Source organism: Physella acuta, unplaced genomic scaffold, assembly GCF_028476545.2.
Source record: "Physella acuta isolate Inbredline_101_S28 unplaced genomic scaffold, ASM2847654v3 ptg001372l, whole genome shotgun sequence".
NCBI lineage: Eukaryota > Metazoa > Mollusca > Gastropoda > Physidae > Physella > Physella acuta.
Genome location: NW_026732887.1, coordinates 134070 through 157286, shown reverse-complemented (window position 1 = coordinate 157286; position 23217 = coordinate 134070). Strand labels below are relative to the sequence as shown.

Here is a 23217-nt window from a genome sequence, read left to right as displayed (position 1 = left end):
ATTTTGTATTTGTAAGACAAAATTCATTCATCAGAACACTTACCAACAGTTTAAAACTATTAATTTGCACCAGAATTGTTTACAGATAAGTATAGTTAAGAATTAGTCAATTCATAATGACAGGAGGAAGTTCAAGATAATATTCCTCAGTGTATTGTCTACAAGTCCACTTTTCCTTATTCAGAAATTTTCCATTTGGCAGTTTCAATGATGCTGTTGTCTCTATATGCAAGTCTTCTGAAATGACTATTTTTCAACTTGAGTGTATAAGAATCATATCAATAAGTGTTAGTCCTCAAAATACCAGAAAAATGTAATGCTGCAGTGTATGAGTTTATTAAAAAATCAGCCACACTAAAAAAATTGTCTTCATGTCTTGTGAGTCATAAATCAGGTATTATATAAAAGAATATAAAGTATAATACAGCTTTAAACATACACTTAAAATATATTTGAAGCATGTTCACAGTAAATATTGTGAAATTTTGTCTGATTGGCACTATTTTCTTTTTGCCTTAGTTCAAAACCTAAGCCTTATAAGTTCTTGCTAGAAAAGTTTCCTTTAAACCATTAAACTATTTTATACTAAATGAATTGGTAATTTGAAACATTCACGACTGGTTATAATTAAGTTAACAGATCAGAACAAAATTACAAAAACAGAATGAAATTAGGTCATTCTTTTATTTATCATAACCAAATCTCTTAAGGCAAGCCATTCACATTCTTATAATGTTACATTCAAATCAATCTTGTTCATATGTTTATCAAATCAGTGGGGACTTGTAAATAGTTTCAAAAAAACATTTCATGTCAAAATAAGTATTAAAAAGAAAACAGTATAAATGTATATAAATAAGTAAAGAAGCATTTAAGCTCTTCAATAAAGAGCAGAATATGGTTTTTCTTTTGCATATAAGGACAGGCCACAAAATAAAAAGTATAAAACAGCATCTTATACATAGAGTGATAACATTACAGGATTTCATAAACACTGACTGAGCATTGAGACAGCTCATACAATGTGTTTTTCTTTAAACAAAAATGTATAATAATTATAATGTAAACATGCCTTCAACTTCAACTAAACTTTTTTTTAAAAAAGCTGCACTTTATTAGATTTGTTAATTGAAAAGGCTTTATCGTTAAAACAATTTAAAAATGCGCAAACAAAGATGAAAAAAAAAAATTTGCATGAGACAAGTGGTATGCATTATTTAATGACAAACATTTAAAAATCAATTTGTGCATATAAAACAGGATTTATTAAGATCAAAAAACCTAACAATACTTGGCACAATATTCACAATAACGATTCTGGTACATGTGGCTGGTTAATATCTACAATAAAAACATTAATGCTTAAGAACAGTGGCAACCCAAAAGAAAATATTTACAGTGATGAGGGGATGCTTTAGTCTTGTGTTAAGTAGCTCAAAACTTTGTACATTAGCTATAATGATCTGATGAGTTGTCAATGATAATTTGCTATGTTCATTATTTATTGATATTTTACATTTTAACTTATTCACATTAAGAACACATAAAACAAACTTTAGTTTTTCTAATTATATTGTAAAAAATAAAATATTTAGAATTGAGTGGTTTAATACATTGATTACTTGTGGTCACACTTTTAAAAATGTAAGTTGAAACAACTCATCTTTATTTTAATGTTTTTTTTTTCATCATTAGTAATTTGGTTCAACCAAGTTAATAAAATTAGTTGTTTTTTTTTACATGCATAAATATATATTTATAGTTCTGTGAATTATATTATATATGGTAACTTATAATAAAAGTTATACTCATGTCAAAAAGGGCTAGTTAGTAATTGAACAGATTTATAAAGTAACACAAACAATATTAAGACAACAGAGCATTTTGTGATCACTGTTTTTATCTACCACTGGCTAAACAACACAGTAACAAAGTATGATCCTACCACAAACAATAATTTTTTTAGTCAATAAATTATTGTATACTATTGCCACTATAAATGTTGCAAATATAAAAACTAGGAAAAGGCTGACAAATAGCTTAGTACTATTTTGACATGAAAATTTCAAATAAAAAAACTTCAGATGTCTATCTTAAAAATTATGATGTAATTATACGATATAATTTATGAAGGAAAATAAAATTTATATATCACAGATCTCTATTTTCCATAATTCACAAGCAGTAAATTATAAATAATATGAGCAAATTGATGAAGTTTGTGTTCACAAGTTGTCTGCCTTTGTCAGCCCATCAAAGCACACACATCCAATCCACCACAATACAGATAGTGCAGGCACAACAAAAGCCAAACTACTTTAAAAACATGGAATGGATTAAAAAAAAAACATTTAAAATGAGTAGCACAAACTAAAACCAATCAGCAGTTTGTATACAATTAAAGCAGGCACACACATGGGTAAATTGCATCATATTGTTGTCTCACTTGATCTGAAATGAAGAAACACAATATATACTAGTGCACTATAGGAAGCACTGCAGACGATAATATGAATAAATATTTTTATTTTAAATATCCAATGATATCCATGTTTATTAGTTTTGAAATGGAATTAAAAGGTACTGTAAGCTTAGAGAATATAATTTGTTAGCAGGCTTAAATAAAGAGTTCTTTAAAAATATAGTGGGAAGGGCCTAATTTTTAGTTTGTCAACTATATAAGCCAGATTTTATTTGAATTAAACATTGAACTAGAAATCAACATAAGCTACCATCAACATTTTTTTCTTTTAATCAAAGGATTTTCAAATTGCCATGAATTTATTTCTCAAAATTGAAAAAGTAAACCAGGTTCTAATTTATTGACCTGTATGCGGAACTTTTATTTTTAACTTTTAAATTAACCAGGAATGTTGGGTCTCTGTAAATTAGTTTAAAATGCAAATATATCCAAAGTCAGTTAAAGATTTATTTTTAAAATATATTTTCTAGATAAATCACACTGAAAGAAAATATTGGATTCCATCCAGTAGATATAAAATTGCTCTCTCCTGCCCTTAAATGTTGAAATAAGTTGCAAATTACTATAAAGAAAACTATTATTATATTATTAGCTACTCTAGTTCTGAGTAAATGTATAGGTAGCTTTTTGTGTTATAATTTAATAAAATTATTTAGCCACAAGGGATAATTTACCAAAGCAAGCTAATGTAAACAGAGCAACAAAAACAAATGAAGCAAAGTAAATAACAACTGTAGGAAACAGATGTATACATGGCTACAATACACAGGGGAAGCAATGCTAATGACTTTACTATCAAACAATATTCAGTGTGTCAGCACTAAAGAGAGGTAACTATATAGTTTTCATTTATCTAAGACTGTTATTGGTGACAGTTAATTATATCTTTATAACAGTAACTTGTGAAAAAGCAAAATAAAGACACTGCTGTAAGGCACAGAGCTTGCTGTTGGTGGTAATAAAAATTGTGTAATGACAAATTTAGAAAAAAGCAATCTTATATAAAAAGAAATGAAGGCAGGTTAAATGCATATGGGGGCACAGTAAAATTTAAGTTTTTGAAGTTATTAAAGTTCAATTAGTTTTTGAAAAAAAAATTATTGGTTAGATGTTGCAATGAAATAAATTTTCTACTATTAATAAAATGACATTAAGAAAGTGGCTGATGTAAAATGATAGAAATCTTTTAAATGAATTCCTGACATAATAGGTTTGCAAGAAAAATCACAAAACTAACACAGACAACATTGTTTCTTTAAATATCATTATAAATGAATACAATTCACATTATATTTTACTTTCAAAACATTGGTTTGTTCTCTTCGTTTTTAATAACAAATGAATGCAGCTGTTTGTTTTATTAAAACAAAATAAAGGGTTTGTAAATACTAAGTACACCAGTTTTCAAATTTTAATATATCCCTAGAGTGGCGAGGAATCCAAACTTACTCTGTATCAGATGAGAGGCTGCCATTGTGGGTTAAAACTTGAATTGCTTGTGTGGGTTGTCTTGTGTTGTAGGGGAGGCTATCAGATCTCAAGGGAGGTAATACAGGTCTGTCTGTAATTTTTGGTAGTAAAAAAACATTTGAAAATAAATTGTTTTTTTTTTTATTAAATAGTCTTAGATACTAAACATAATTTTTTTTTATTATTAAAAATTGTCACAAGTTATTTTTTTTAAAAGTTTCAAACCATTACTCACTAGACTGCTGTAGTGCTGAGAGAGTGACATCGGGAGGATTTATCAGCTGTGATTGTGAGCCCATCATCCTGGCATCTGGACTGTGGTCTCTGTCTATCCTCTCCAGTGGGTGATCTACAAGAAAAAAATGTATTATATTTTAAAGCATTACCTTTGAAGTAAATGAAATTTTTTAATAGAAGGTGTAAAATATATTTTTTCATCTAATGACATAAAAATTTAACCATTTTCAGCACATCAGAGTAAGTAAATAAATAAAATTTATTTTTAAAATTATTTTAGCTGTCAAGAATACCTCAGAAAAAAATGCTTATTAATTATTATTTTTAGATTTTCCCACTACAGAAACGATTAAGTAATTTAAAAATATTTTATAATGATACAAAATGCAGATTTTCTGTGGGCTTCCCACCATGTTAAATAGAATGAAAAAGGGTAAACCACCAACCATCATCAAAGTCAATATTTCCTAAACGCTCTCGTTCCTTCTCCTTTTTCTTCTTTTCCAGTTGTTCTAATGCTTGCTCTAAAACATCAAACAAAATTGTAGAGATTCAAACATATCTACAAGAAATGTTCATTACAAGAAATTATTAATTTTCCAGTTGTTCTAATGCTTGCTCTAAAACATAGCACATCAAACAAAATTGATTCAAAAATATCTACAAGAAATGTTTATTACAAGAAATAATTTCATCATGTGGAGCTTATGAGGCAAATCTACACACTAGAATTTCAAAAGTTAGAATTTTATATTTACACAATAATTGTATACAAATATAACACATTTAAAAAACAAACTAAAACTAAATGTGTTGATAGTCATGCAACAGTACACACTTCACTTACCAACTACTTTAGTTTTGGGCACTTGTTTCTCCCACCCAGGGCCAATGTCAAACTCATCGTCTTCATCAGAGGAGTGGCTGGAGGCAAGTTCAAGGCTGTTTCTGTCCATGCTGGCGTCACTGTCTGAGTCAGAGTCATCTTTGTCTGCGCCATCACACTCTGGAATGTTTTAGAATGGCATAATATACATATTTACTTCAGCGCATGCTTTGTTAAAATTCTTTTCACATTTCTTTGGAAGATTAATCTTTATAATTTATCGACTGGATGAATGATTAAAGTTTACATTTGTTTCAGTGTATCAACAAACATGCAGAGTTTAATATGAATGTTAATTACTGTTACCCATCATTTAAAAACAAAAATACTTTTTAAAAATCTCATATTATAAGCCAAACACATGTAGATACATTTTTAGGAATTAATTAGATAAGAAATTTAAGAAGGATGGCATGGTTGGACGAGAGTGTACATGATGGCTAACTCTAAAAAACATAACAAAGGCAAATGGGGCTCCGTAATTGGGGATGGAAACCAAGCTAGGACTGAATAACTCCCAAAATTAAACAATTGCTGCCTTGCAGACTGTTCTTGAATGGAAGCAAATCCAGAAAGTTAAGTATGCTAACGTCAACTGGATATTTAGCGTATAACATGATATATAATTTTCCAAAATAACAATTAAAGAATGAAAAAAAGGAAATTTAAGGTTTAATAAATTGAGATACCTTCCTGAACTTTGTCCTTGAAAGAAGATTCATAGTTATACGCCCTTGGAGGGACACCAGGTCCATCAGAGGTGGAGCTGCTGGTGCTCTGCAGATATTTGTCTCCCTTGGCAAGATGGCTACTCTTGCTAGACTGAGACGTGGTGGATGTTGTGGAAATCCCAATACTGTTGATACGCAGCGGACTTTCTTTTGCTGAGTCATTGCGATAAGCTAACGCAGAACGCTGGGAAAAAATAACATTTACTTTGGGAAAAAATAATATTTACTTATTTCATAACTCTTAACAATGTAATAAAGATTCAGTTTTATGAATGTAAATTTTTACTGGCTAAAAAAAACGAAGCAAGTACTTTATAGAAACCTTTTCGTTTAAAACTATCAAGTTTAATATAAAAAAAAACGGTAACTACTTACTGAGTGGTGCATTGAGCTTCTGGCTGAAGACAAATTTTCATCAAACTCAACTTTTTTACCCTTCATTCTGTAGTAGAATCTCTTTGCACACAATCTGACCTGTCATAGTTTAAAACAAATTGTGGTTAGTTAAATACAAGTTTAAAACTTTCTAACAAACAAACTTACTTAAAATTTAACTTCACACAATGTACTATCTTTTATAAGTAAGAAAGTAAAGATATTATGGAGGTGATGTACCTTTTTATTGAACAAGATGTAGACTAAGAATATAAAAACTCCCTCAAAGAAGATGAATACGGCATGTATGTAGTGAAGGGCCATAACTCCAAAGTTAACTGTGAGAAGTCCCAGTATCCATGTTACACTCAACAGAAATAGGAGAAAGATGGCTGACAACAGTCCAAATCTGAAACAAATTCATACATTCACCATTAATAAAAGAAAACAAATTAAGACTAAGGGCTACATATTCAAACATTTTACTGTTACAGTTTCGTGTGTTGGAAGTTTAGGTAAATTGGATTAGAGATAGTTCTAGAAAGTGTTATATGATTTGTGAATGTGTGCTTTGATTGTGCTGTGATGATTTGTTAATGTGTGCTTTGATTGTGCTGTGTTATATGATTTGTGACTGTGTGCTTTGATTGTGCTGTGTTAGATGATGTAGAAGGGGGGACAGTGATGTGAAAGTGAGAAAAGTATTGTAAATGTGTGAGTAAATAAGTAGTTTCTAGCAGTTGGTAAATCTTTAGTTGTCTATGTGGAAATAATGTGGGAGAAGAGCGTTAAGTGTTTTAAATGTGTATTTCAAAAGAGTATTGCCTAGCAGTTAAGTCTTTAGCTGTCTGTGTGAAAGAATGTGTTGCATTCCAGTCATGTCTTAAACTGATGGTGTAGTGACCCAGCTTAACCCTATGGTGGAAATAATCTAACATTTGAGACAAAAAGACCAACCTGATAACACTGACATCTGAGACTGGAATTTTCTCGCCACAGCTGGCTTTGGCAGCAAAGAAAAAGGTAATCACATTGATCTGGAGGGAAAGAAATCATATTCTTTAATGTCAAGTAAAGTGAAGATAAGAGCTATTATACAAATAGTTATGTAAAAGATTACATACCACAATAACAAAAGCTATTGGCCCAGCAAAGCTCCATATAAAAGTTTCAGAAGTCGACAGCCAACAGCTGTAATAGAAATTTTAAAATTTTGTTAAATAAAACAAAAATTTTACTCTCGATTATATTACATCTCTAAACCTGATGTTAAAAAACATAACACTTTGAAAACGCATGAGTAAACACTGTTTCTCTAAATGAAACCTCTTCATATAAAAAGATTTAAATGTCAGCACATGACTTACAAACTTGGGTTCCCATAGGCTTCTGTATAGAGTCCCACTGCCAATCCCACAATTATACCAGGCAGTACTGTAGAAATATTACTCAATGTCAACATCTTGGTATAAAACTATGTTGAATGTGTCAATGTAAAAGATTTATCTATTATTTAATTCTTGGTAAAACAGCTGGTTAAATGTTTTAACATGTTAATTGTTTATCATTTAATTAATTAATTTATAATTTAAAAACATTGAATGTGATTGAAAGTGACATGTTTATCAGTTAATCAATTCTTGATATAAAGATCCCTTTGTCTTTGAAAATCTGCACTTGTAAAATACTTGGTAAAAGCAAAGAAATCAACCAACCATAGCCGAGAAGGTAATAGAACTTCATAGAGCCGTAGTTAATGGTCTGTTTCTCAGTCAACATGCGATAGATGTGGAGCATTTCAACAAACAACCAGGCAAAACATGCCATGTAGAAGTAGTGCAAGGAGATGGCTATCAGCCTACAGAACAACTGGTGACCAGACAAGCACAAATGTTTTAAGGTGAGTTTTTTTTTTTTAAATCAGTTTTTATCATACTTGTTCAACGAAATTGACTGAAATTTCTTTTAAGTTAACTACAAAATTTGGAATATTTCTTATTTTTTACTATGTAATTTGGGTATTGCTTATATTTCTAACAACTTAATTTAGAATATTGCTAATATTATGATGTAATTCATAGCTGCTTATAATATTAACTACTAAAGAATTTTGCTTATTTTACCATGTAATTCAGAATATTGCTTATTTTTCACTAACTACCTTATTTAGAAAATTGCCTATATTACCAACTACTTAATTTAGAATATTGCTTACATTATTAACAATGTAATTTACAATTTAGCTTATATTACTAACTAAATAACAGTTGCTCATATTAAAATGTTAATTTTAACAAACAAGAAATGTAAAATTAAAGTAGTTGATTTTTAATTTTATTTTACATAACTGCTAAAACTTCATGCCATCATGCACGAAATCTATTTTATGCAAAATCCTCCATTCAAGAGACTTTGTTTCTGGTGCATAGCATTCTTTTAATTTAACCCATAAGAGTAATGCACAAGCAGAATTAGAAATGTTTAAATATGTGTCCTCTCATCCCACCACTCACCTCGGGTGAGGTCTTGTTGATCCCTATCACATAGGCCAGGTCTACGATGAAGATGGAGAAGATGATGTTGATGCGGATGCTGTTCCAGTTGCACTGGAGTCTCTTGAAGGTGAACAGGGCAAAGAAGGAGACCAAGAGCAGGATCAGAGATATGGCGGTCAGCACGTAGGTCACCGCCTCCATGTCCATTATAGCCGGGAGCAGAGCCTGGAGGATGGGAGAATGCAGTTAGTCTTTGGGGACAGACTTGGGGGACAGGTAAATTTAGGTTATTCCAATTCAATAACAGCAGACAATAACAGAAACTCAGCATATAGTCTTGGGAGGGGTGGGGGTGGGGGGCAGACATATTTTATACAAATTTATTTTTTGTAAATACAATAATTTGGCATAACTAATAACTTTTCTCGGGGAACAGACACATATTTGTATAAATGTTATTTTTGGTAAACACAATAGCCTAGCACAACTTGGTAACTTTTCTTGGGGAACTGTCCAACATTCGTATAGGACTGTGAACACAATGTTCTAAGTTATCACAACTCTACATCTGTTAAGCAGGTAGAAGTGTAAGAGAAGTTGATTATAGCTTACAGTTCCGTCAGCTACGTCGATGATGATGGTGTAGGTGGAGAGGTGATTGCATTCGCAGGTGACGTAGTATTCCTCACACTTGTCGGATGTGACAGTAATTTGACAGCTGGTGGTTTTTGTTCTACAGCCAGATGCGGTCCACATGCCAGAACTGAATTAAAAAAAACAACAAGCACTTCAGTAGACGCCATCAAGGTTACTTAAACATTTTATTAGGCATTTAGAGAACAGTCTCTGGCCATCTCTCCTCACCAGGTCTCTTGTTCACAGTAGCTGCCAGATGTAAACACACTCACCAGTGGTTCTTAACCTGGGTTCAATTGAACCCCCAAGGGTTTTGGTGAGTCAGTCTCAGAAGTTTAAGACATACATAGCGGAGGTCAAGACATACACCTGACTCCTATAATTCACGATTGGTGAATGCGAATATGACACTGATGGGGTTCAGTACCTCCTAAAAGGTTAAGAACCACTTGCTTACAAACTACACATTCAAGGGATATAACTGATATATGTAATAAAAGGGATGTAAAAATAACTTAAAGACATAACGAACACTGATAGAAAAAGAAATAGAAAATAAGTATTTCTATTATTATTATTATTATTAAGACTTACGCTTCATCAGAAGAGCTGGGCACCCATCTAACACAATTCATGTTGGTCCTGTTGTTAGGCAGGGTCAGCCTGAAGTTCAGGGTAACTGGGTCTGAGATGTAGCCTTGAGTTATGTTTTCCTTATCCGAGATGATCACAGAGAAAATTGCACTGTTCACTGTCAGAGGTCTGCCTGTGCGTCTGATGAAAAAGAAAATATTTTTTTTTTTTAAATGGCATGATAAATGAATTAAGTTAAAATCACAAGCAGCATAATTTTTAAAAATACAAAATAGTACCTTATACTGGAGTCAACGTTCATGCTAACATGTTTTCCAAAGTCTCGATAAACCACATAACCAAAATAGGCTTTAGCTGTTTCTGGATTTGTCACACTGCCAGTACCTGTATCAAAAGGTTAAGGGTTATGGCTTAACACATACATTGAGTAACATTTGCTTGCTGTCAACAAAGTCTTATTAGATCTACACAATTATTTGACACAAAAAAATTAATTCATATACAACAATTCAGATTTACTAAATTTAACAATTAAAAATGAATGAATGAATGTTAAACCTGATTAACCAATGAAAATAAATTTTACCAGCAGCAGACGTGGCAAACAAGGATGCCGGGAAGGTAATAGAAACTTCTTTGTCCACCGAGCCTTTCTTGACGTTGTTGTCGTATTTAGGAATGGTGGCGCCACTGAAGTTGTAGATGTTCAGCCAGTCTGCACCCAGCACTGAATTAAAAGAAATAGAATCATTTTTTTAATTCACCATTTTAATTGAGTAACTGACCCATAAACTATCCTTCCAAAATGGAGACAACATCAAACTAGATTATAATTCCTAGCCACAGGCACATAGACACAAAAAATGATAAAGTCACTTACTCATATCAACAGAAAATGTTAAGGCTTGGATCAATTACAAACATCAACAGAAAATAAGATTTGTATCACTGACACATAACAACCAAAAAAAGACAAGATTTTAATCACTTACCCATATCATCAGAAATTGACAAGAATTCAATCACTTACCCATATCATCGGAAATTGACAAGATTTTAATCACTTTCCCATATCATCAGAAATTGACAAGGTTTTAATCACTCACCCATGTTATCAGAAACTGACAAGAATTTAATCACTTACCCATATCATATAATCACTTACCCATATCATCAGAAATTGACAAGAATTTAATCACTCACCCATATCATATAATCACTTACCCATATCATCAGAAACTGACAAGAATTTAATCACTCACCCATATCATCAGAAACAGCCTCAAAAGTTCCTGACTGAGCTTGAGGCAGGAGCTGAACAGTCTTGGTGATGAACTTGTCAAACAAGTTCATCAGACGGGTGGCTCCACCTGTCAGGGCGTTGACCTGCTGCCAGTACTGGGAGTAGCTTTCATCTGTCACGTTGCTAAGGACAACCAGCAGTTTCTAGTAACACAGAAAACACATTTTAAATTTGTTACCTATTTACAATAAATGATTTGTTTGTTATTGTAATTAACAAGTAACATGTTACTTAACTCTAAAAAATGAAGGTTGTAGAGTGGCAAATTTTATATTTTAAAAAAAAAATTGTAATTAAGGAGAGTTACAATAACAATTGATGGAATGGCATGGATGGGAAGTAGAGTGGTTGATTGCTAACTGAAATCTAGAGTTCAGATGTCAGACAGAAATTTATAGGATGTCCCTAGGTCTACCCAGCTCTGATGGGTACCTGACTTATGGAAAGTGAATAACAAATGAGCATAGTGATGACCACACTATCCTTTCATACACCTTGGTCACAGAAGCAGGTGAACTCTATTTGCCCTAAGGTTGACTGACCAGGAGTAGGGTGGGAGGTATAAAACACAGGTATTGTATAATCAGGAGTAGGGTGGGAGGTATAAAACACAGGTATTGTATAATCAGGAGTGGGGAGATGGTAAAAAACCCAGATAACTTTTCACCTGTACAAAATCCCTATATTTTTGACTGATCAGGAGTAGGGAGGGGGGGGGGTATAAAACCCAGGTAACTTCTCACCTGTACAAAATCCCTATATTGTTGACTGATCATCCCAAGCCCACTCTGGGAGATCTCGTAGTTGAGGGTGATGTTGGTGAAGCGGAACACGGTCAAAATGTCTCCCCCGTAGATGGGTGTGGTGGTGTAGGACACGTTCTTCAGCTGAGTCAGTGTGTAGTCGGCTATGTAAGGGCTGATGTTGCCGTTTTCAAACTCAGATATCTGATAAAACACATTCGAAAAGAATAAATTACTATGCAGAAATTTTTTTTCTGAAAAGTTTTTATTGCACAATAAAATAAAATATTTAAATCTGAATTTTGAAAACTGTTAAAAATAAAACAGAATTACAGGTTCCAACAAAAATAAGTAATGTAACCAAAATACAACATAAACCAAATTAGAACAAATAGCTAATAAACCTGATTGTTGTATTTGAGATAACTGTTGCTGGTGCAACCAAATAAATCCGGCTGTAACCAACTGTGTTTTTCTGTACATTTTCGTTTGGCAGTCCCTGTAATTACATTTTATAAAAATAAGCATAACTGATATGTATAAATGAAACATTACAAATTTTCAACTCTTTAAAAAAATGTTTAAAAAAGAACCTTACCAGTGGCTCCATCTGGACAGTCCTGCTGTGCCTCCAGCCCAAAAGTGATTTGATCCCACCAGATGTTTGATGCATAGTTTCTAGGACATTCCTCGTACAACACTAGACAAAATTATAACAGATATTATAAGGAAAAATGTTGGGGCTTTTAAAAAAACAGGCAGGACATCTGAACTAAATGTGCTAAAAGTTTTTTCTGTCTGTTTCTGTGAGATGGTCAGGATTATGATTAAGATTAGGGTCAGTACTCAGGTTTTGATTAGAGTAGATACTAACAAAGATTTAGTCTTAAATACAACCTGCCAGAAATTAATAGGTATCGAAATTATTAAACACCTATAATGCTGTTCCATTAAAACATAATTTTAATTTTTTTTTTTTTTAAATTAACTAAACAATTCTCAAAAAAAAAAAAAACCCCTAAAACTAAGGATTTCTAGTATTTCAAATAGACGTTTTTCTACAGATTTCAAACATTTAAATTTTATAGAACAATTTTATTTATTTTTCTTTACAAAGCGAAGGACTATAATTCCTACAACTAGTGCTTATAAGAGTACTCAGTGATAACCCTAACATTCTCAACTAAGAGACAAATTCAAGTCCTTACAAATTTTAGACAAATTACTCAGCATTCTTCTCACCCCTGTAGCTTTTATTTTTAGTGTTGACCATTCCAATAGAAAATTATCTTAAACGACTTACCATGGCAAGTGACCACCTCCTGGTAATGAGTCTCGTTAACCTTCTTCATCACCTTCTCCACAGCGGCAAAGATGCTGTCACACTGGTCACAGCGCCGGCCAACGACCCCGTCATAACACTCACACTGACCAGTGGTTGGGTGGCACGTGACATCCTTGGACCCAAGTCTGTAGCAGTCACAGGGGAAACAGGTGTCACTGTTGGCTGGCAGGTAATGCAATGCCTGTAGGGTGACAATAATAACAATACAGACATGATTTTTATGTATTTTACTTTAAATAATTTCATTAAATATAAATAATAGGTACATATTTTATTTATTTTTTAAAATCAGCTGAATAACAAAGGAGGAATATTTATTATTTTTTTTAAAGTGCAAGATTAATGGAACAAAAATGTTTTTAAACGTTTTTAAAAGTTTTTTTAAAATTTATAATAATTTCTAAAATAGTGTTTAAGACATCAAAGGTATTTTTTTAAAAATCTGTGTTGATAATGAAACCTAATTTATTTTATTTACTTTAAATATTAAGTAGTTTAAAAATAATAAATAAAAAACATGTTTTCGCTCAATTATGCTATTATCTGATGGCAGGATCAACATAAAACTATTAGTAACTGGAACTACCAAACAGCACATATTAAAAAACACCAGTCTCACCTTACAGTTACAGGTACCATTATCCTTGTTACAGGTGTTCTCAAAACCCTTGTCAGACCTACAGTTGCAGGGTCCACAGATGGGCTTCCCCCACCATCCCGCTGGACACGTGGCCGGGGCCTGGTACTCGCAGTACTTGCCGCTCTGTCTGACCCCACACTCACAGGTGTAGGAGCTCTGGCCTGGCGCTGGCTGCTTGCACTCTGCCCAGTTCTTACACGGATTGTAGTTGGTGCAGATCTCAAGACACTTGGGCCCAATCGTGCCTGAAATAAAAAAAGTGGTTTTATTACATTATAGTAATCAGCTGTGTTGAGAGATGGGGTCAGATACTAGAGCAACATATGGCTCTTCTCAACTTCCTGACCAGGTTACACCTTAATTTCCAAGGCCTAATCATTCAATCGTCTACTAGATTATAGAGTAATTTAATATTAAGCATCCTGGTATAAGTGTGACTTAAAATTCAGAAATATCTAGGAGACCTTCAACACAAAATAGTAAAATACTGCAGTCAATTATACACATTTTTTGCCACAATCTGTAGTAAATAGTCCATTTATCTTCCTTGCAGATTCTTACAAAATTCATTTTTAAAAATTATGTCCCAGTAAGCAGTGTGGGCGTAACAAGTATGAATACTTAATTGTAAGTAAATTAGAAAATTTTGAAAAATTAAAATTTTCACATAACTTATAAATTGTAGTTAGCATTAATTGTACAAACAATCTTTAAATAATTTCCTGTGCAAAAGTTTATATTATTTGACATATATTGACCAGACCTTACCTGCTGGACATTGACAGTTGTAGCTCTTCCACACATCGACACACTGACCAACACCGCAAACATCCTGGTTACACACTTGACCCCCACTACAGCCCTGCTCAACATATGACCTTACCTGCTGGACATTGACAGTTGTAGCTGTTCCACACATCAACACACTGACCAACACCACAAACATCCTGGTTACACACTTGACCCCCACTACAGCCCTGCTCAACATTGTTGCTGACTGGGTTCTGTAGGAAGGACTGGGCTGTGTTCCCTACCCGAATATCCTAATGGATGGAAGCAATAAAATTTACATGACGGCCATATATTTCTTGTGACACATAGTTAACATTATTAACATTACTACAAAATACATTTTGAAATAATAGTAATAACTTTATTTAAAAGTGATATCAACAGTAGGCATGGAGACTTTTTTCACATTGGCCATATTTTTAAAGAAACATATCATTTTAATAATGAAAAAAAAGCAATTAATTAGTAAACATATAGCAGTAACATAGTATTTAAAATTTGGAATAAAGAAATAATATTACATAGTTATAATACAATGGTTATCTAAGAGATGAATGAAAAATGTTGCAAAATGAGTCAGTTTGGGAGGTCATGAAATAGTTGGGGTTTTTTTTAGTTTAGTTTTGAATATATTTTCAGATACAGATAGTTTCATTTTTATTAGGAATATTGTTGTAGTCATTGCTTACCTTCACACATCCAGTGAAAAACTTGTCCATTGGTTTGTTCCCATCCCTGAAAGCCCCCACATAGACAAGCTGGATCTCTTTACCAATGACTGAGGTGGATGTGTTGAACTTCTGCAAAGGGAGTTAATTTTAGTAAAATGTAAAGATACTTTCAGTGTATGAATGCTCATGGTAACACAATTCTGTATTAGAAAACAGACTATGCTGGAATCTCCACCTCTTTATTTTTTTTTGGATGGACAAAATTTTTGAAGCAAATAACTACTAATCCAAGGGCTAGTCACAGAATAGTTTTCTCAAAAAGGCAATAAGAATTTTTTTTTTAATTTCTCTGAGAGTTATGGAACTTATCTAGTAGTAATTGTATGTTAACAACTTACCCATTCATACTGCCCATAATCCAGGAACATATCAATGTTGCCCTTATCAAACCACCTCACTTCAAAGTAGTGCCACTGGCCATCGTCCACTCTAACATTGGTGAGTGACGCCACCGTAGACAGGTAATTGTACCGAATATAGCCATCAATGATCTGAATCAAGAATAAATAAGTATTCAGAATATTTAAAGACTGTCCTTGAACAAAAAAGTTGTTCTGGTAGATATAAAACATGATTAACTTACTTAAGTTTTAAAACATCTTACATGGAAATAATGAAAATAATGATGCACACTGTTTATTTTGAAAAATTGTGAATGAATGAAGAATAAAATAGTGTTCGCTATTTTGGCTTTTAAAGGCAGATAATCTATAGGGTTTTCTGTCTACCATCTGTGGTTATTACTTTAATCTCCTGACCCATTATCATTTAGCCTAGTTTTAACAAACCTGTAAAACAACGTCCCCAGAATTGAGAAGAATCTGCATGAGGACACCACTAGCTGATCTTGTTCTGAAGGCGATGCCGTTGAACCACGGAAAACGTATAACACTTGGGTTAGTATAAGACAGGTATCCATTGCCATTCAACTTTCGGGAGATTTCAATAGCTGTGAAATATGAGGTTTGATATTTAAAAAGTGATAAATTTTTCAAGCTAAAAAATAAAAAATGTTAATATAAAAGCTAAGATGTACCAATCATAGTGCTTAACTAATCAAGTTTAGGAAATCAAAAATTTTCTCCAAAAACTAAATTCTTTCTTTAGCAAATTTAAATAATCAGAACTTTTTTTTAAAATTGATGTTAAACAAAGTAAGAACATCGCTGCTAGGTTAAAGTCATAGTTAGTTGCACAAACCAAGAAAATATGACGTCACAGTCTCAAAACCTTTCGTTTACAAAGAAAATAATTACGTCTAAAGCCGTCGACACATAGCGCATCAAACGGCTTTAAAATAGATATCACGTGATTCCGTAACCCGTTTTAACTTTAGTCGGAACGACTTGATGCGGCCGCTTACGGCAGATTAATTTTTTCTTCAAGACCCCTTTTCTATATGTCAAAACAAAAGCCACTTAAAAAGGTAAGTTTTCAAAAATTGTATTAAAATATTTTAACACTCGGACTAGCTCTGTATTTGTTAGGATTATTTTAATAATCCATTTTTCTGCTTAAGTCTAATTTTTTGTAATATTTTACGCTTTAGCAGACTACGAACTTCGTCTCACAAAGCAATCCTCCGAATGACACTATTTAAACGGTATCGATACTTTTTAAACCCCTTTCCGCGCCGATTGATTGATTGTAAAATATAATAAATTTTATGACATTGACGCTTTAAAAAAAAAAGAATACTTACAAAATTGGAGTTTAAATGTTGCTAACGTAATTATCTTGTGTTAAATGTTAATACAAAACACATTTATACAAATATGTAACGTTTTGAAGGCCCGCTCTAGTTGTAACTAATTCGCTGTAATCATGATCGAACTGGGGATCGAGCTATTTAAATAAAATACTGTAAAAAGATACACACTTAAACTAAACATGGATTGAGTGTAGTATATTTATCTATTTAATTAAATGCACTAGTAGACTTCTTTTTGTTAATAATTAACAATGTAGAAAATATTGAAAATGGTCTCACAAAGTAGACCAATACTAGTAATATCGATACCGCTTAACACGCATCTCCGTTTTTAAGCCCCGAACTTCCTAGATAATTAATTAGCTCTAAAGGCTTTATACATGATTAATATTGATAAAATTAAAATAAGGGATTCAATTATTGTTTAAATTGTAAGGTTCTTGTTAATAAAACACCATATTGCATGTCTGTCAACCTATTAAGTAGGCCTATTAAATATACTATATATTTTAAAATAGGCATATCGTTGTTTTCGACTTACTAGCTTTTTATTACTCAGTTGTTCTTTTTAAGCACTCACAAACACACTAATTTTTGTTTAACTAATAACTGTAATAAATATATTAATATATTTAATATTATTAAAGCTTAATTAACTTTATTAAGCTTATAACTTGATATATTAGTAGTAACATATTTTTTGCGGACGTTACAAAAACACAAAAACCAGTCACTCTTTTAATTAGTGGTATCGATGCCCTTCTTCAAAAGGTCCGTGTATTTTTTTTTAATAATAAAATATATTATAAGCAGAACTATTAATTTTTTTTTAGCTATCCATTGTCAAAAATTAAATAGTATAACTATAATTAACTACTTATGATTTTATTATTTATAGGCAAGACAGAATGGGGAAGAAGAATGCCTTGAATGTAGTAAATCTCTATCAAAGGTATTCTGATGTAAGTGGTGAAGTGCGAATAGGCAATGTAGTTTATTTGTACTATATAAAAAATAAAAATATCTCCAAGGTACTTGATGAGCTATTAGATAGAAACAGACATATAAAAACAACAAAAAATTATTTTGCTAACAGAAACTCTGTAAACAGAATCATAAAAAAATTCATGCTCTTAAAATCAAACCCTGAAAGAAATTGGCAACAGTTGGTTAGTTATTTCAATGAACCTTATGTAGGAATAAACACACAGGCAACACCACTATCTGTGAGAAAAGGTTAAAGCTAAATTAAATAAAACAATGGAGTGGCTTGATGCAAAAAGTATCAATGAACAAAATCAGCTAATTGATTTTGCTATAACTGAAGGTGCTCGCAGGCGAAGATCACACAAAACCCAACAGCGAGAAATTGAAATCATACAAAGAAGAGAAGAATCAAGAAAGAAAATAAAGAAAGAAAGAAGTTAAAGATAGATGTTGATAAGTTGGCAAAAGGTAAGTTATTTATTAATGATGAAATATTCTGCAATGTGGAGACCAGACAAAAACAAGTGTTTGCTAAAATTATCAATGGAGAGGATATGACTGGCCAACTGCTAAAACACAAGTGGGAATGTATAAATGACAATGACACCTTGTTTTTTGGTAGAATAGTCTTAAGACTCACAGCTAGTGAGACAAAACTTGATAGATTTGTAATTGTTTATTGAAAGTTATTGGTCAATTGATGAGGAAAATAGTGAAGACTCAGAACTCAATGTAGCTACTTTAATAACTGATATGATCAGTAAGCATCTGTTGTTTGAGTTTTAATTTACAAGTTCCTTTAGAAGTTATATTGTACAATTTTTAATAAATGCAATGCACAAAGTTAGTCTCTTTATAAAACACAAGAATTTATATATACATTTTTGTGACTGCTCCTTGTTCAACAAAATAAAATTCTAAGTTCATGTTTGTCAATATCATAAATATATATCTAATAATAATATATGCATCTGATTCGCTTTTTTCGTACTCTCGACGTGACCAACTTTTGGTTTCATTCTCCATAGGCTTAGTTGTCCCCGCAATTTTTACACTAAAACCGTCATATCTAGAGAACCGTTTATCCAATAAACATAAGTTTGGTATTGTAGTCGCTTAGCTTTTATGGTGTCATGAACCAATACTCACTCTACCAGGACAGAACCAATACTCACTCTGACTACCAGGACAGAACCAATACTCACTCTACCAGGACAGAACCAATACTCACTCTGACTACCAGGACAGAACCAATACTCACTCTGACTACCAGGACAGAACCAATACTCACTCTGACTACCAGGATAGAACCAATACTCACTCTGACTACCAGGACAGAACCAATACTCACTCTGACTACCAGGACAGAACCAATACTCACTCTGACTACCAGGACAGAACCAATACTCACTCTGACTACCAGGATAGAACCAATACTCACTCTGACTACCAGGACAGAACCAATACTCACTCTGACTACCAGGACAGAACCAATACTCACTCTGACTACCAGGACAGAACCAATACTCACTCTGACTACCAGGACAGAACCAATACTCACTCTGACTACCAGGACAGAACCAATACTCACTCTGACTACCAGGACAGAACCAATACTCACTCTGACTACCAGGACAGAACCAATACTCACTCTGACTACCAGGACAGAACCAATACTCACTCTACCAGGACAGAACCAATACTCACTCTGACTACCAGGACAGAACCAATACTCACTCTGACTACTAGGACAGAACCAATACTCACTCCGACCACCAGGACAGAACCAATACTCACTCTGACCACCAGGACAGAACCAATACTCACTCTACCAGGACAGAACCAATACTCACTCTGACCACCAGGACAGAACCAATACTCACTCTGACCACCAGGACAGAACCAATACTCACTCTGACTACCAGGACAGAACCAATACTCACTCTGACTACCAGGACAGAACCAATACTCACTCTACCAGGACAGAACCAATACTCACTCTGACTACCAGGACAGAACCAATACTCACTCTGACTACCAGGACAGAACCAATACTCACTCTGACTACCAGGACAGAACCAATACTCACTCTGACCACCAGGACAGAACCAATACTCACTCTGACCACCAGGACAGAACCAATACTCACTCTGACTACAATCTTTTCCACCTGTCCTCTCTGGACAGTCACACAGGAAGGTGTTCCACCCCTCCCTGCATTGGCCTGAAATTTGTGTTTTAAATATATATTGTGACCACAAGTCAAGAGCTGACATTTCTACTTAAACACAAAATGTTATGAAATTCTACTTTGACAATTTTCAAACTGCTTGGACTACTGTAAATCCACTTTAACAAGGTTGGCATGGATGTGTTTTCAAACCTAGGTAATGGCATAATTTGATCAACATGATTGGGTGTAGTACTCCCCCCCCCCCCCACCCATCATTAATGCATGGTTTGATTATTGAACCCCCCCTCCCCCCCAAGTTTCATTAGAACTTGATTAGATGAGGTTACCCCCCCCCCCCACACACACACACACAAAACACACACAAGGTACATGAAAAACATAATTAGATGTAGTTACCCCTTGCACACCACACACAAGGTATGTAATTACCCCTCCCCCCCATATGTATCAGATACACAACATGAATAGAGCCTTTACCCCCAAGCTTGCAAGGAGCAGCTTCACATCTGGGTTCCTTAGGAGCACAGCCCACAGTGGTGGAGAAGTCAGCTATGGAGGAGTCCAGATCAATCAGCTTGTAGTCGATGTAAATATCTGAGATACAGCCGATGAAGTCCGAGCTGCTGACCTGACTACTGCTGGGCCTCACAGGCATGCCACCAATCTGTAGAGGTCCGGTTAGGTCCAGGAGACGGTTACAATCTTTGATTGGATTGTCACACCTGAAAAAATTAATTAGTCGATAATTGATATAGTGACAAAAGTTTTTATAGACAAGTTTTCTCCTTGACCCAATGTGAAAAAAAAATCTCTGTGGTTTTCAAAACAAAATAAAATAAATGGTTAGAGAGTTGCTATAAAAATTTTTAAATGGTTGCTATTAACTTAATAGCAGCATCATTTTTTACTTTCTCGTATATACGTAGTATAGAGAAAGTATTGTAATCGTGCAAAAAAAAAAAAATCGAGATTTTTACAAATCTCGACGTTTTACACCTCACTGATACGGAAAAACATAATTTTGCAATCTTGTCCGTATGTCTGTGTGTGTGTGTGTCTGTGTGTCTGTGTGTGTGTCCGTGTGTAAACACGATAACTTGAGTACCGTTACTGCTAGGTTGATGAAATTTCATATATAAGTATTTTATCAAAATCGTAGATCCGTATCAACTTTTGAGCGATTTCCGATAACCGGAAGTGGTACTTTTTCTACTTTGAATTTTTCAAAAGCCTATAACTTGAGTACTATTTCAGATAGATAAATGAAATTTCACATGTAAGTAAAAGATCTAATTCTTTACCTTCTGTTAAATTTTGAGTAATTTCCGTTGACCGTAAGTAGTAATTTACGCTACTTCCGATTTCTCAAAAAACTAATGTAAATTTTAAAAGTACTAATAATATTGCGCACTATTATGCGTTTTTTTATATATCGCGTTCACTTGGTGTGCAATTAATTTGTCTACGAGATTTTATTCTATTTTTAAAACTTTAAGTATTTAAAATGGATTAAAAATCATGTCTATAGCCCGAGTTCCCATCCCCTGTTATTTTATATAAAAATATTCGAGAAAGTTTAGGGGAGATCACTCCCGGTTTATTCCAATTGGTGCCATAGATAACTGTGGCAGATGAAGTAAGTTCATATGTTTTAACGACATTGGCATACAAGGGGATACAGCACTATACCCAGCCGCCTTAGTTTCCCTAACATGCATCAGGTCCCTATTAAAGCAAGATGGACTAGGGATGTTGTACAGACTCAAAATCAGGATCCGAACTATTGACATTAGGGTTAGCAGTTGTAAGCTCTACCATTTGACTTCATCATCCCCCACCTGCCTATCATAGTCTAGTCATCAAAACAGAAAATGTCTTTTACATTTAACACCATCTAGATAATTATTGTATTTTTATAGTAAACAATTGAAGATATTAACACAGAATTTAATAACATTGAGGAATTTCTTTAAATTGATAAAAGATAAGAATAAATTAATTTCTTTTATTTATGGCCTGTTTTTATTACAGCGCTACAACTATTTACCCTTATAAGTTCATTAATTTATTTTTTCAAATACGTCAATATGTCAGTCAGGGCAGCTTTAGTGTCCCCTGAAATTCTGGTGTTTAACATACAGTCTTTAATACGTTATCAGATTTGTCACATTTTGGACAACCCGTCCATAATAAGTCTTATCCGGGCTCAGAAGTTGAGCTGCCTTATCTCAAGTTTTCTCAGCCCAAACATGCCTACACAAACAGCTGGAAGAATTTCAGAGCAGGATTCAAGTTTTACAGCGTGCCCCACTTGTGCCTGGATAGGTTTGTTTTTTTACACACACTGTTTTATAGCTTGTCTGTTTGGACACTCTTCTGTTACTTTAAACCTCCCCCCCCCCCAAAAAAAAAGAAGATTTCATGTAATAAATAAGTGTGAACTGGTGAACTGCTAAAGTGTTGGCTCCTTTCTCCTGATAATTTAATTCATTCAATCTGTCCATTCCTTAAATCTGATTGACATTTAACCAATCATTTATATTTTTCAATTCTATTATATTTTTTTATTTTATTATATTATTTTTATTCTATTATAAATTTTAAGCAACAAGTTATTTTACTGTCCCTGTCAAGGAGAATTGTATGTTGTAATTGTCAGTTTAAAAAAAAAGTGTACCTTAGACAAGTGAAATTACTAGCCTGGGCCAAAGCATAACTTTGATGAACATAAAACTATTCATGTTTATTATTAATAATATTAAAACTGTATTTAGTGAACATGTTTACAATTAGTTTTGTTCAGAAGTAAGCTCAATACTTTAAAATCTTTAAAAGGAAAGAGGCTTAACATTTTGTTTTTTAAAA

At 33.2% G+C, this 23217-nt stretch overlaps 1 protein-coding gene across 1 annotated transcript in view; it reads right to left on the bottom strand.

Moving 5' to 3' along the window:
* Positions 1–665: 665 nt before the first annotated feature.
* LOC131927090 (cadherin EGF LAG seven-pass G-type receptor 1) overlaps positions 666–23217 on the bottom strand; it is a 59492-nt gene continuing 36940 nt past the window's right edge. Inside the window, exons 8-36 of the mRNA XM_059282748.1 lie at positions 20830–21074; positions 20308–20382; positions 16249–16409; positions 15799–15951; positions 15419–15529; positions 14821–14980; positions 13917–14182; positions 13256–13478; positions 12551–12652; positions 12357–12451; positions 11953–12156; positions 11169–11352; positions 10493–10633; positions 10185–10290; positions 9907–10086; positions 9289–9439; positions 8695–8901; positions 7897–8050; positions 7549–7615; positions 7306–7372; positions 7139–7218; positions 6422–6590; positions 6182–6280; positions 5765–5990; positions 5037–5195; positions 4636–4713; positions 4188–4301; positions 3932–4043; positions 666–2451 (exon numbers count right to left, since the gene is read on the bottom strand). Coding sequence (XP_059138731.1) covers positions 2430–2451; positions 3932–4043; positions 4188–4301; positions 4636–4713; positions 5037–5195; positions 5765–5990; positions 6182–6280; positions 6422–6590; positions 7139–7218; positions 7306–7372; positions 7549–7615; positions 7897–8050; positions 8695–8901; positions 9289–9439; positions 9907–10086; positions 10185–10290; positions 10493–10633; positions 11169–11352; positions 11953–12156; positions 12357–12451; positions 12551–12652; positions 13256–13478; positions 13917–14182; positions 14821–14980; positions 15419–15529; positions 15799–15951; positions 16249–16409; positions 20308–20382; positions 20830–21074 — 4111 coding nt within the window. The 3' untranslated portion in view covers positions 666–2429. The remainder of the gene's footprint in view (positions 2452–3931; positions 4044–4187; positions 4302–4635; positions 4714–5036; positions 5196–5764; positions 5991–6181; positions 6281–6421; positions 6591–7138; positions 7219–7305; positions 7373–7548; positions 7616–7896; positions 8051–8694; positions 8902–9288; positions 9440–9906; positions 10087–10184; positions 10291–10492; positions 10634–11168; positions 11353–11952; positions 12157–12356; positions 12452–12550; positions 12653–13255; positions 13479–13916; positions 14183–14820; positions 14981–15418; positions 15530–15798; positions 15952–16248; positions 16410–20307; positions 20383–20829; positions 21075–23217) is intronic.